The sequence below is a fragment of the Drosophila erecta genome, unplaced genomic scaffold, assembly GCF_003286155.1.
Source record: "Drosophila erecta strain 14021-0224.00,06,07 unplaced genomic scaffold, DereRS2 tig00000021-arrow-pilon, whole genome shotgun sequence".
Lineage (NCBI taxonomy): Eukaryota > Metazoa > Arthropoda > Insecta > Diptera > Drosophilidae > Drosophila > Drosophila erecta.
In genome coordinates this window covers 17,446,236-17,458,300 of record NW_020825198.1, presented here as the reverse complement: position 1 = coordinate 17,458,300, position 12,065 = coordinate 17,446,236, and the positions used below count along the sequence as shown (strand labels likewise).

The 12,065-nt window shown below is 42.0% G+C and overlaps 2 protein-coding genes across 2 annotated transcripts; both read right to left on the bottom strand.

Moving 5' to 3' along the window:
• Positions 1-1,002: 1,002 nt before the first annotated feature.
• Positions 1,003-6,281, bottom strand: LOC6543938 (guanine nucleotide-binding protein G(f) subunit alpha). The gene is made up of 5 exons (XM_001972992.3): positions 5,955-6,281; positions 3,402-3,623; positions 3,085-3,253; positions 2,085-2,182; positions 1,003-1,989 (listed from the first exon to the last, which is right to left on the bottom strand). Exons 1-5 carry the CDS (start codon positions 6,035-6,037, stop codon positions 1,290-1,292), a joined length of 1,272 nt encoding a protein of 423 aa, XP_001973028.2. The 5' UTR covers positions 6,038-6,281; the 3' UTR covers positions 1,003-1,289.
• Positions 6,282-9,873: 3,592 nt separating this feature from the next.
• Positions 9,874-11,757, bottom strand: LOC6543937 (coatomer subunit zeta-1). The gene is made up of 4 exons (XM_001972991.3): positions 11,659-11,757; positions 11,234-11,601; positions 10,655-10,745; positions 9,874-10,051 (listed from the first exon to the last, which is right to left on the bottom strand). Exons 1-4 carry the CDS (start codon positions 11,674-11,676, stop codon positions 10,004-10,006), a joined length of 525 nt encoding a protein of 174 aa, XP_001973027.1. The 5' UTR covers positions 11,677-11,757; the 3' UTR covers positions 9,874-10,003.
• Between the last annotated feature and the right edge of the window lie 308 nt (positions 11,758-12,065).

Here is a 12,065-nt window from a genome sequence, read left to right as displayed (position 1 = left end):
CTCTCTGCACACTGGTTCCACTCTTATGAGACACAAAACAGTAATTCAATAGTAAAGCGAATTTAATTATGATAATGCCCAAATAATACAACAATTTTTCTATGCAGGCATATTTATATTTTCAGTTAAAAATAATTATAGTAAGGTATCAAAGGAGAAACACTTTTTTTAAGTTGTACGTAACGAGTAACGCAACGCGTAATAATGCTTTAAGTTATAAGTTATTCGTAGTGTTATCTATTATTAAAAGCATTACGGCAGCTAAAAACGATCAGTGACAGAATGACATTTAAAATCACTTAGTATCACAGAAAACTGGCAAGCTTATTTTATTTAAGAAGGCAATAAAAATTAAATGTACATATTAAAAAATAGTTGTGAAAAGTGAACTGCTTGCTTGAGCTATTACCATAATTTTTGTCATATGGTTCAAAAAAACGTTTTTTGGCGGTACTATTTAACTCTGCGAGTAATGGGTAAAGACCACAGCGCATTGGTGTATAACTTGGCTACTAGTTAGGCGATGGTTGGGAACTATGTATGTGGAATCTATCAGTTAATGAATATATTAAATGTAACGGTTTTATCGATAAATTGCAGTTGAGTGGCATTATATGCCTTTTTTTAAATATAAAAATAAACGATGCATTCCAAATGGGAACAATTTATTATCGAAAAACAAAGAAACTATGGTTTCTCTTCAATATTTTCAATTTATTTTCCGACTTTTGCTACGGCAACTACAACGCCGTAAAAATTAAAACCAAAATTATTGATGGTAAGAAAACTGGCACACAATTGGAACACCTAATGATCCAAAATAACGAAGTTATTTTTTTGTCCCATTAACTTTCGACTTTCTCTATGGCAGCTATGTGATATGTTGTATCGATCCGGCAAAGGTATTATAGCTAGCGAAAGGCGTGAGTGCCCTTTTAAGTATGCTACTCTTAGGGCTGCGTGTTCCAAAAGCTTGTACAAGTTACAAAACCCATTTTAAATTTGTCTGGGGTGTTTTGGTTTTATTGTGTATGCTATATACTTAGAGTTTAGACATTGGTAGAAGGAGTAGTGAGAGCATTCGTTGCGAGGATTTTACCTCTACACTCTTGCGGTTAAATATTTTAAAGCGTTGTACCAGGCTATGTGCAACATACTGTTGCCAATACGATCTAAGGTCCTACATGGCTACTTAAGTCATATCCTCCTAGATCACAGTTCGTGGGGGCCTGAGGACAGCCCTCGCTTAACTTTATTGAGAAGCTCTCCGATCCGCTACGAGATCAGGATTAAAAGAGGCCCATGCTGGACACGTTCTCCGAGAGAATCATCTTCTGGACGTCGCAGAAGACATCGCGGATGCATCTCGTGTCCGTGGCGACTGTAAAGTGGTAGTAGCATTCCCTTTCCGAGGTCCCCATATCCACCTGATTCCGCGAGTGGCGCTTGAACGGCTCCTGCGTGATATCCACCAGTTTCTGCTTGATGAACATCTTGGTCCAGTCACTCTCGCCGAAGCAATTGTCCTGCTGCGGCCTCTTGCAGAAATCCTCGTACTCGGGAAAGTAGTCCACGATGTGCTTGCCGGCCCGGATCTTCCGCTCCATGATGTCGTACTTGTTGAGGAACACGATCAATCCGGCGGAGGCGAGGAACCGATTCTGCCACACGGCCCTGAACAACTTCAGAGCCTCCTGCAACCGATTCTGGCCGGGATCCTCGCGCAGATTCTGATCAAATTCGCTGCACGAGATCAGGAACAATACGGCTTGTATGCCCTCGAACACCTGAATCCACTTATTCCGCTGATCCCTTTGGCCTCCTACATCGTACATTTGGAACTGCTGTTCACCACCACCCATGCTCTTGGGAATGGGCACGCGGAACGTGATTTGCGAGATGCCGGTGGTGATCTTCCGGCTGTGCAGGATGTCTTCGGTGCTGGGAATGTACTCCGCATCGCTGATCCGCACAAAGTTGTCCAGGAAGCTGCAAGGGAGAAGAAGAGAGCAAGTTTTAGTTGGAGCTCCTTTTAACAGAATACAGATAAAGCTGATTTAGAATCCATTCAATTGGATACTTACTATTTTGCACTATCCAGCAGGGGAAATTCATTTGAGCGATCATAGCAGGCGCGAATACCCACATCGTTCCACAAAGTAGTGACGTGGTCGCAGTACTCCTAAAAATATAGAACAAGTAACCCAAAATTTAGTATTGGTTTTACGTGAGTGATAAAAAGCACATCAACTTTCCACCGGAAGATTGCCAAAGGCGCTTTAAAACTGCCTAGCTAACCGTCTAAAATAATTTTATTTAATGAATATATGATAAAGATCATAAACGCCAAGATTGCGTCACCTCTCAACCATCTTCCAAATGACCTTAAACCTTAAATAAATATAAAAACTGCCAAATAAGATATACTCTAATATATAATATTACCTCAGCAAACTGATCATTCTAGCCGTATTCGAGTCACCTATGCAAACAGCAGTCATAAAATGGGACAGAGCAAGGGGAATCCGAAATTCGGTACTCTTTATGTTGGTATTACTCACTATCACAACATAAAACTATGAATGACTGGCATCTAGATCTGGCCAACGCCCCGCCCACTTGGAGACCTGAACAGCCTTGGTAATCTAATCGTAAGCCATATAATGACCACTGGTTAAAGAAAGGTAAATGTGGGAAAGATAGGGGAGATTACGCCACATGAATCATATTAAAAGGTCGTTGCAGCTACGGCAAACTTAAAAAAAATGAAAATAATGCAATGGCCAGGAAGTCCGATTTACAAAACACTTGTTTTGGAAAGTTTTTAGACATTCCACGCCGCCTAATGGCCGGGCTATCAATCAAATGGGCGCTGCTGATAAGGGGAATTCGATCGAAAGCCGTTGGAGATTTGACGCAAGTCCAGCCGATTGAATTCAAAGTCATTTGTTCGGATTTTCGACAGCCACAACGAGTATGTATTCCAACTGCGACAACACGACACCACGACACCACGACAACCGACTTTGAAGTGCAGGGAGGGATAAGATACAGATAGGGGCACTCCAGGGCTCCAGAACTCACCTCATTCATATATTCGGGGGCCGATCCGGGCAGGGAGAGGATATAGTCAGCCGATCGTTCGCTGGTACAGCTGCCGAAATCGATGCCCAGCGCTCCCATCTGGCCCACCAGTTGCAGGATGGACTCGTGGATGTTCTGGTATATCTCGGGGATCTTCTCCCGCCGCTCACTGTAAGGCAAGGAAACGAGGACCTTGAGTATACTTTCAAGAAAACATGTTCCGCAAGACATAGTAACAAAATATTGGAAATATGAAGTTATGAAACTTGATAGTTGCATATCAAAATATAAGTACTTCATTTGGATGCAAAACTTACTCGTCGGTAAATCCGTTGATGTGCAGTATCCGCATTTGCTTGATGATGGTAGTTTTGCCCGACTCGGCGGTGCCCAGGAGCAGGATCTTGACGGTGGTGTCCCTCGCGCCCTTGGACAGGTCCTTGAGCACGTGGTGGTCAAGTGCCACCGGGAACTGGTCCTCCTTTTGGGCCATTACCGCCGCTGGTTTCGCCGGCTGTTGGCGCAAACACCGCAAAAGTCTGCATTGGGCAAAAGAAGAGAAAGCAAATTTGCTTAGCAGGTTGTTTGGCAACTTCTAAGGAAAAACACGCCGATCAAAGGCATGGCTATATATAGAGAAGCTAATATTTACATACACCCCAAGGACCGTCACCCACCCAGACCTGATGTGTGTTTAATTAAAAGCACACAGAGCCCGGAGACAGCGGAAGATACGGGTACGTGGACTTTTTCAACTACTACGGAAAATACGCAATAGATAAAACGCCATGGACCCGAAATGGAGTGGGGGTTTGTGGGGTGGGGCTTCTGGCGGAACTGTCTGGCTGGAACCGCCATCTCACATGTTCGGTTCAAGCGATTATTGTCAATAATTAAAAAGTGTAGTACAAAATTTAATTAGGTGCAGAGCGCAGTGCGTAGTTAGCTAAAGTTGACTAAAATGCATACTAATTGCTACTAGGCAAATTTATTTGCCATCTCATCCCAACGACGTGGGAACTGCTTACTTTTGGTTTATATCGCAGTGTAAATACTTAAGATCATTACTGAGTCATAGCAAATATCGCAAGACATAAAAATGCAATTATAGTCTTTTGGTATGGCATAATAAATATTTAAGTAGCGAGTCCGCTATTAGACAATGCACTTCAAGTGGAGCTATGGCATTCCTACAATTGACTTTAAAAGACCAGGACGTGGAACACTTGGGCAAGATCAATACTTGACATTCCAAGTGCCATTGCAGAAAGTTCTTGATGTTTCCAGATCGTAAAAAGACACAACCATTGAGACATTAGAGAGTTCAATCTGAACACGAACAATTAGCTACATTTTCAGCCATAAGTTGCCAATTTGTACTCAATTGAAAGCAGTTTGGAAGTTATCAATGAATGTGGGTTATTGGGGATTTGATTGGATCACGTTTAAGATATCGCCAGACATCACCCCGCATTCCAGACAAATTGTCCGGCAATCTAATTAACTGACTATTGTACTCATTGGAACCATGGAAAAATTCAGCAAAAGTCCTCAAATAGACGTACTTTGCCCCAGCTGGAAGTAAAGTATATCTGCTTTATATACCACCATCGAGTCAGGTGAAAATCATTCACTTCGAGAGATCGACCCAAGGGGGATAGGGAAATGGGGCTGGGCGCCAGCCACTTTATGGCCGGCAATTCTAATTGGGCGATTGCCAAAACCTGCCCAAGACCATTGGCTCAGGCTGATTTTCAATTTACAGGCTTATCGACGGCGCCGTCACTCCAGATAGGAACGCTCCTTATCAAACCTGGAGCATCGGGCATGTTGCCTTTGCCTCATTTTCCAGTAAGTCTGATGAAACGCATTGGCTGGCTAATTCAGATGGTGCCATCTTCTCGGTGAACCATAACCTAGCCACCCAGTTTACGATGCTCTTGTAAAAGTTAATCATGAATATTTCCCGCAATTTCGGTGGCAATCGAACCAGGAGCGAATTGAATTGGGAAACTTTTGATGAGTGTGTCTATCTTTTCGCCGCCGTCGGTAATTTCTCACTTGATTTTAGCAGGCCCTATAAACTTGGCCGAAGCATTTATGGCAGCTTACAACAAAGGGAATGGAACCCAATCAATGTCCATTGACCTCCATCCAATGCGCCGTTAGCAACTGAAAACTATATCGCATTTCGGCTGATTGGTAAAAAACAAATAACACTACCGGGCCTGACAGCTGCCAAATGGAACGTGTGGCTAATCTAAACAAATAACCATAAAATTGTATAATTTATTCACAGATAATTTTTCTGTAATTAACTCTGCTTAGGTGGGAGTAATGAGAATCGCAGAGAAGGGATTGCATCAGCCTTTCGGTGACAATACGAGCGCAAGCGATTCGAAATACGCAGGAAAACTTTTTTATTCGTCAGATATCAATTCTTACAATACTAATAATCAGCTTTCCCTCGGAACTTACTGTAATGATATTTGCTCGGAATACCCCTAGAAAAGGTCAATCGATTTGTGGTCTTCCCATAAAGTTAATTTGCATTATCTAGCCGACGTGCAGTCTGATTTGGGTTGCCCAAATAAGTGTGATTAGCTCAGCCAAATATAGAATGGAAAAATATTGGATATTCCGCATTCATATCATTCGCCCACTGATAGGAATCATATGAAAACCAGTATACCCAAAGGTTATTTCCCGCATTGGCTAGACTTATCAAGCTGCATATGTAGACTCGAATTTCGGGGCAAAAAACTGTGATTTAGGGGCTCTTCGAAATTTAGGTGGAAGTGTCAATAGATAGGGGCCATATTGTTAATCTTTAATACCAAGACCCACATTCTTAGTAACTAGAAACCCACCTTAATTTCATGGTTCTGAGTGTTGTATCAATTGTGGGCGATCGATTATGCCTTTCAGTGGAAACTTCTGCCGCCTTGTTCATACACTGCTGTTCACTGGTTTACAATTTGTTATTAAATACTTTGGATTCCACCGAGTTTCTGTTTTCTTTGGTCGGCAATGTGTTTATCGAGCACTTGAAGTCTTGTCACTGCTATAATAATATCCATTTGTCTGTATCACTGAACTTTAGCTCTTCCTGTGATTCAGCAGGGCTCCCTTTTTTATTTTTTTGCAATTTCAGCAACACGTCTAACACCGTTTTATGATCACACAGCACTGAAAGTCCCAGCGAACGGGCTGAATTCTTAAATATCAGCTCGTTCCCATTCAATTCCCAGATAAGGTCCCCAAAAAGAGAAAGAGAGAGAGAGCGCCACCAGCCACCGAGTGGGTGGTGGATGGTGGATGGTGGGTGGTGGGGAGGCCCGGTTTTGGGGACGGACGGGAGTCCCATAGCCACGAATCGTTTGTTAATTGCTTGTACGGGTGTTCAAAGTAAGAATGTACAATATCAGTGATAAGATAAGTGCGAGGGTAGCTCAGCATATAGAACACTGCCTGGTGGAAGAGAGTTATTCAACAGAGAATTATGGGTATCATTCATCTCTTAAATGCGCACAGTTATCTGCGTAAGAGTATCTGATTTTGGGAGAACTAACTTACAACGCACACGCACAGGGAGAAATAGTTTGTATTGTGCTTCAGGAATTATTATGCATGACCAACATTAAAGTGCTGTGATGGATATGAAGTTTAGCCATTCGGGTATGCTACTAAATAAATGGATAAATGACTAATAATTGTTATGTATAAGCATCTAATCTCTTTCTCGCTTAAAAGATGATGTGTAATACCATACGTTGAAAACCCCATACCGACGACCTACATACATATATTGGAAATATTTTTTGAGCACTAGGGCTTAACCAATTACAAGCCCCACATTTTTGGAATGGAACTTGCCCCTCTTTAGCGACAACTGAGATTACACTTGATGTCAGGGGAGGATTACAAGGGTAGAGCGATTGTTTGCATACCGAAAGACTTGTTTTGCACTCGAAAACAGAGCACTCGAAAGAACATGTAATTAAAATACAGGGCCCGGTAACACAACCCAGACCAGAGCAGCTCAATTGGACTGGTCGATCAGAACTCAGGCCTTATCGCGATAATGGAAGATAGCTGGCCAGCTCTAGAGGATTTGACCCACTGTCAGGGACCGTAAATTAAGGGTTTCCCATGGATCGCGGCAGCCGCGGTTCACGGAGGTTCACTGCGATCTGGGTTCCCGAAGCGTTGAACCCATCGACCGATATGGAACGGGGTGCATTTGACCTGCGGGATTCCTGGGGGCTTTCGGGAGTTGCTGGGCGGCACTTCGCCACCCCACTCCACTGCCAAGGTCGCCAGCTGCTCGAGCCACCCACTTATCGGACAGTCGATGTGCTCTGATTCCACCCCATCCCACTATACGGACTTAATTGCCTGTTTGCAAGACGTCTGGGAGCTGAGAAGATAGAGAAATTTGGGCATGGCCTGCAATTACCGCGAATTGTGCGAAAATTTTCCTACACATTGAAGGCCATAAAGTCGATTTTATGGATCGAGCCCCCTCACTCGATATTACCACTGGGTAATGCGGGCATGACAGAAAGTAGGAAACCCTAAAGCGTCGCCTTCATTTCGCCATAATTCGTTCAGATTCTATTACTTGGCACACACGTAAAGAGTTACTAATGGATTTTGCGGAATGGAATTTTAACTATTTTGTTTACCACAGACGAGTTTGAAATTCAGGGAATTAATGGCAATCGTTCGAAATACACAACATATGTATATACAGACCCGAAAAACAAGTCGCCAATCATTTCCCAGTATCAGTCGCTGATTCCTGATATTTGATTCCACTTCTCCAGATGTTGTGGGTTTCCGTTTCAGTAGACAAGAATCCGAAGTCATGCGCGCAAATCGTATGACTAGCCCGACTGAAAGCCAAAAACTCCTCTCCCAAAAATACCAGCGCGCTGGCATTATATAAATCTGATGGGGCTGGCGATCGGGATCGGGTTCGGGATCGTAAATCCTAAGCCGATTAGAACCCATTTTCGGGACGGTGGCGCTAGTCATGTGGAACCCCTTTCTGTGCCGAAGTAATCTCCCCTGATAATGCAGGAGTACACTTGAGAACCCGATATTGGGTATAAATTAAACCAACTGTACTGAGAGCTGCGAAGGGAAGTAGCTTGAGTTTAATGATCTCATGTAGCATCTAGAGTATTGAGCAATTCGAATATTTCCAGAAAAATCGCAACCACTTTCTCCCGACGTTTCAGTTGCATACACATTTATACCTAATCTATACACATATAATTATAAGCGTTCCAAATGTCACTCGAATAGTTTGAACCACGTATAAGCGATTGAGGTGTGATATCAGTCTTAGTGCCTCGAGATCCTATCTGCGATTCGAGGAGCCCCTGTCATCACGTAACCACGTAAGCAGCTAATTCCGGAGACGTTGCGTCTTGGACAAAGTTCCTGAACGTGATCCGCGGGCAATCCATCCATCAAGTGCGGTCCTGATACCACTGCTCCTACAGCTGGTAGATATAGCTGTGTACCTATGTACTTACCTCCCAACTGACTCCCCACTTGGGTGTATTTGTCTAATTCGACAACACAGAAGGCAGATAAACACGAGGCGCTTAATTTTGCGATTGTTATTGTTTTGGGTGCAATGTTGACAGCCATTTGATTAAGGAACGATGGGTGGGGTGGATGTGGGAATGTGGGTATGTGGGATATATCAGTGGGAGCGGAGCACGTCTCCGGTTCATGGGTGGTGAACGATGGATGATGTACGAGCAGCAGGTTGAAGTTGAATGATAACATGCTAGCCATGCGATCGAAAGGTGGGAAAACAAGTGAATCACATTTACAAACTGTTTGTTTTTGGGCAGATATTAAACGGAGTTACGAAATAAGTTATTTTAGGGATCAAATAAAAGTCCCCCGATTGAACAAGCCTTAATTAATAGCATTCATTTTCTAAAACGCAGAACTTCATTTCATAACTAAAGCTTTTAATAGCGTCGGCAATAGTTAAGAGCTAATCCATTAGGTTGTAAGGGCCGTAAATCAAACAAATATAGCTTTGAGTGGCAATGCCCTTACATACATCGTACATCGAGTTTGCTAGAAAACAAAGCTGTTGAAAGCCATTTTGAACTGCTTCTTCAAATAATATTTCTTTATGCGCCCCTATTATAAAGATGTTGAGATTACCGGAGCTTAATCGCTAAATAATTAGCACCTCCTCGTAAAGTGACTTTAATACCACTCCCAATTTCAGGTCCCACTTCAGGCCAAGTTGTTTGGACCCGGCTGGTCACGTGTTTACGACATACTTTACTTTCGTCTCGCGGGGAAGTGGAGCCAAGTGGTTCGATTTCCTGCGCAGGGAGTTGCAACATAATGCCTGCATTATCTCATTGTAATACTGACCGGTCTACGTTGCGTTGAATGGGTCAGTTCTGGCATTATATGGCTACATGCGCAAATTCTTCGATTAAGCAAAAAAAATTATAGTCTGCTTCAGTTCCACCATAAAGTTCTGTGATAAGCTTAGCCACTCGATAGCAACGAACACGGGAATACTCTTTAATACATTCAGTAATCGCTCGGAAAGTCTTTAAGGCTTTTATTAGTTTGCGTAAATCCGGTCCTTGTTTATTTAGGGGCTTCCTATTAACTGAGAAGTCGATTACATACCACGCACAAGAGATTTATAGTGGCGCAATCGTCCATCGGCGCCTTTATGACACTACATTATGACACAGCGAGTTAGTAGTTAGCCAATTAAAACATGCAGTGCTCTCCAGTTAAATGTATGTATTATTATATGCTTTACAACTAGGCGAAAACAGTTGGGCTAAAAGAAGAATCGAATGTATTGCGACAACACGGTGCGGAAGGGGCATCCTCGCTTCCGCCACCCCATTTCACATCACTTCAGAATAGACCATTTGAGTTGTTCACGTGCCGATTGCAGAACCTAAAAGATAGATAGTACACACATATATAGATACAGATACTCAGCAGTAATTACGATCAATTAGCTAATGAACCAAATCAAAATGAGCGCGTAGTTCCAGAACATTTTCACCAATTTTATTTTAACATTCTCAGAGTACAATGAATGGGGCAATATGGGGAAAAGTAATCGAACTTCAGTAACATGTGCAAAGGGTACAAAATTTGACAAAGATAAACAATAATAATACGTATTATTTTCTTTAAGCATTAATAAAAAAGCGGAATTGTACAACATTAAAAGACTTCTGTTGAAACTAAAAATAAATCGTAATTTGACACAAATTCTAATTACAAATAAATGTATACAAATGTCTAAAGCAACTTGTAGCGCTCAATTCTGTAACCAACTAGATAAAATCTTCAAGAACAAAAAGCCATTTTATTTGATCATAGGGCGGGTAAAACTAAATGAGAATATACTATAGAATATATTATCGAATTACGAAACGAAAACGAAACCAGTCTAAATTAAAGTACAAACGGCAACAATTAAGTTGTAAACACTTAGAAGAGCTACTAAGTAGTTAGACTACCAAAATATACCATTAAGGGTATTAGTTACCTGGGCAACGGTCTGTTCGGCAATTGGAATGTCATCGTTGCGCAGATCAACGCGTTTCACCACCGACGAGGGATCCGCATCCAGAATTATGCTGTTTAGGGAAAGGTTACGGTTTAAATAAAATATTTCTTGTTTAATACCTTATGTATACAGTGAGGGCAAGGCGGAACTTTTTTAACCTTAGGTGAGCTTCGAAGCTTAGCCTATCAATTTAATAACCTATTCAAACTGTAGGCCACAGGTGCTAGGGCTCGCATACATTAGTTTGTTTCTAGATTTTGATCTCAAGTTTGCTCTATATAATTAAATAAACCTAATAACCTGTACATTACATTGCAATTATTATATTATACTTGAAGCATCGCAAAACAAAACTTTTTTTGGCTTTCACTGGGTTTTGGAAGCATTAAATCCGTTTCACTACTTACAGACACAAACAAGGCCTCAATTGAGCCCAGATAACAATGTGATTTCTGGGTATTACAATAGCACATATTATAAGTTTTCTAAATGACCTGCTTCTAATCTAAATTTAGCTTTGTTCCTGCTTTTCCCATCACTGTATACAGTAATACACACCCTCCATCGCAGATCTCGTCAAAGGCCAGCATGATGATCTCCAGGTATTCCAGCACCAGGCGCTTCTCCACGTTCTTCTTGAGGATCAGGCTGATAGAATCGTAGAGGCAGTTGAGCACGGAGAGCAGGATGAGCTCGTTCTCGTAGGCGTTGCCCATCACGTAGAAGAACAGGTCCACGTTGCTCTTGTAGACGCAGGTGAGTCCGTCCAGCATGATGATCTCCGTGTTGGAGCGGTGCGTCTTGTTGAACAGATTCTTTTCAAAGGCCTTCTGCTCCTTCAACGTGGACAAGATGTTCTTGTCGTAGTACTTGGCCAGGATGCGGTTGCCATCGTTGTCCATGATGCACATGCCCTTGATGATGTCCTGCGGCACATATGGGGTTTGATTTTAAGCCAGTATTTTGTGTATTTTGCAATTTACCATCATAAATCCGTCCATCTTCACTTGTTTTCGTGTCTTACACGTCACTTTAGTGTGACCGTATCGCAACCGCCGAATTATACCAACAAAGCTAGCTGTACTGCCAACTCGCGCCGCAAAGTAGCTATATAAAGCCACAGCTAGCTAGGAAACAGATGCAGACATTTTTTGAATTTTGTGTAAACCGTAATCCGTTATTATTATTATTATTATAATATATTTTAAATTATAATAAGAAAAGCTGTTGTTGGCTTACTGTAGCTGTCTTTAGATGACCTGTCATATTTTTGTACTACTTTGCTCGCATATTTCAAAAATACTCAAATATTTCAAAAATAAGGTGCTTAAGATTTTGTGTGTGGAAGAGTTGTAGTTGTAATTTAAATTGCCAGTCAGTTTTTAAAGAA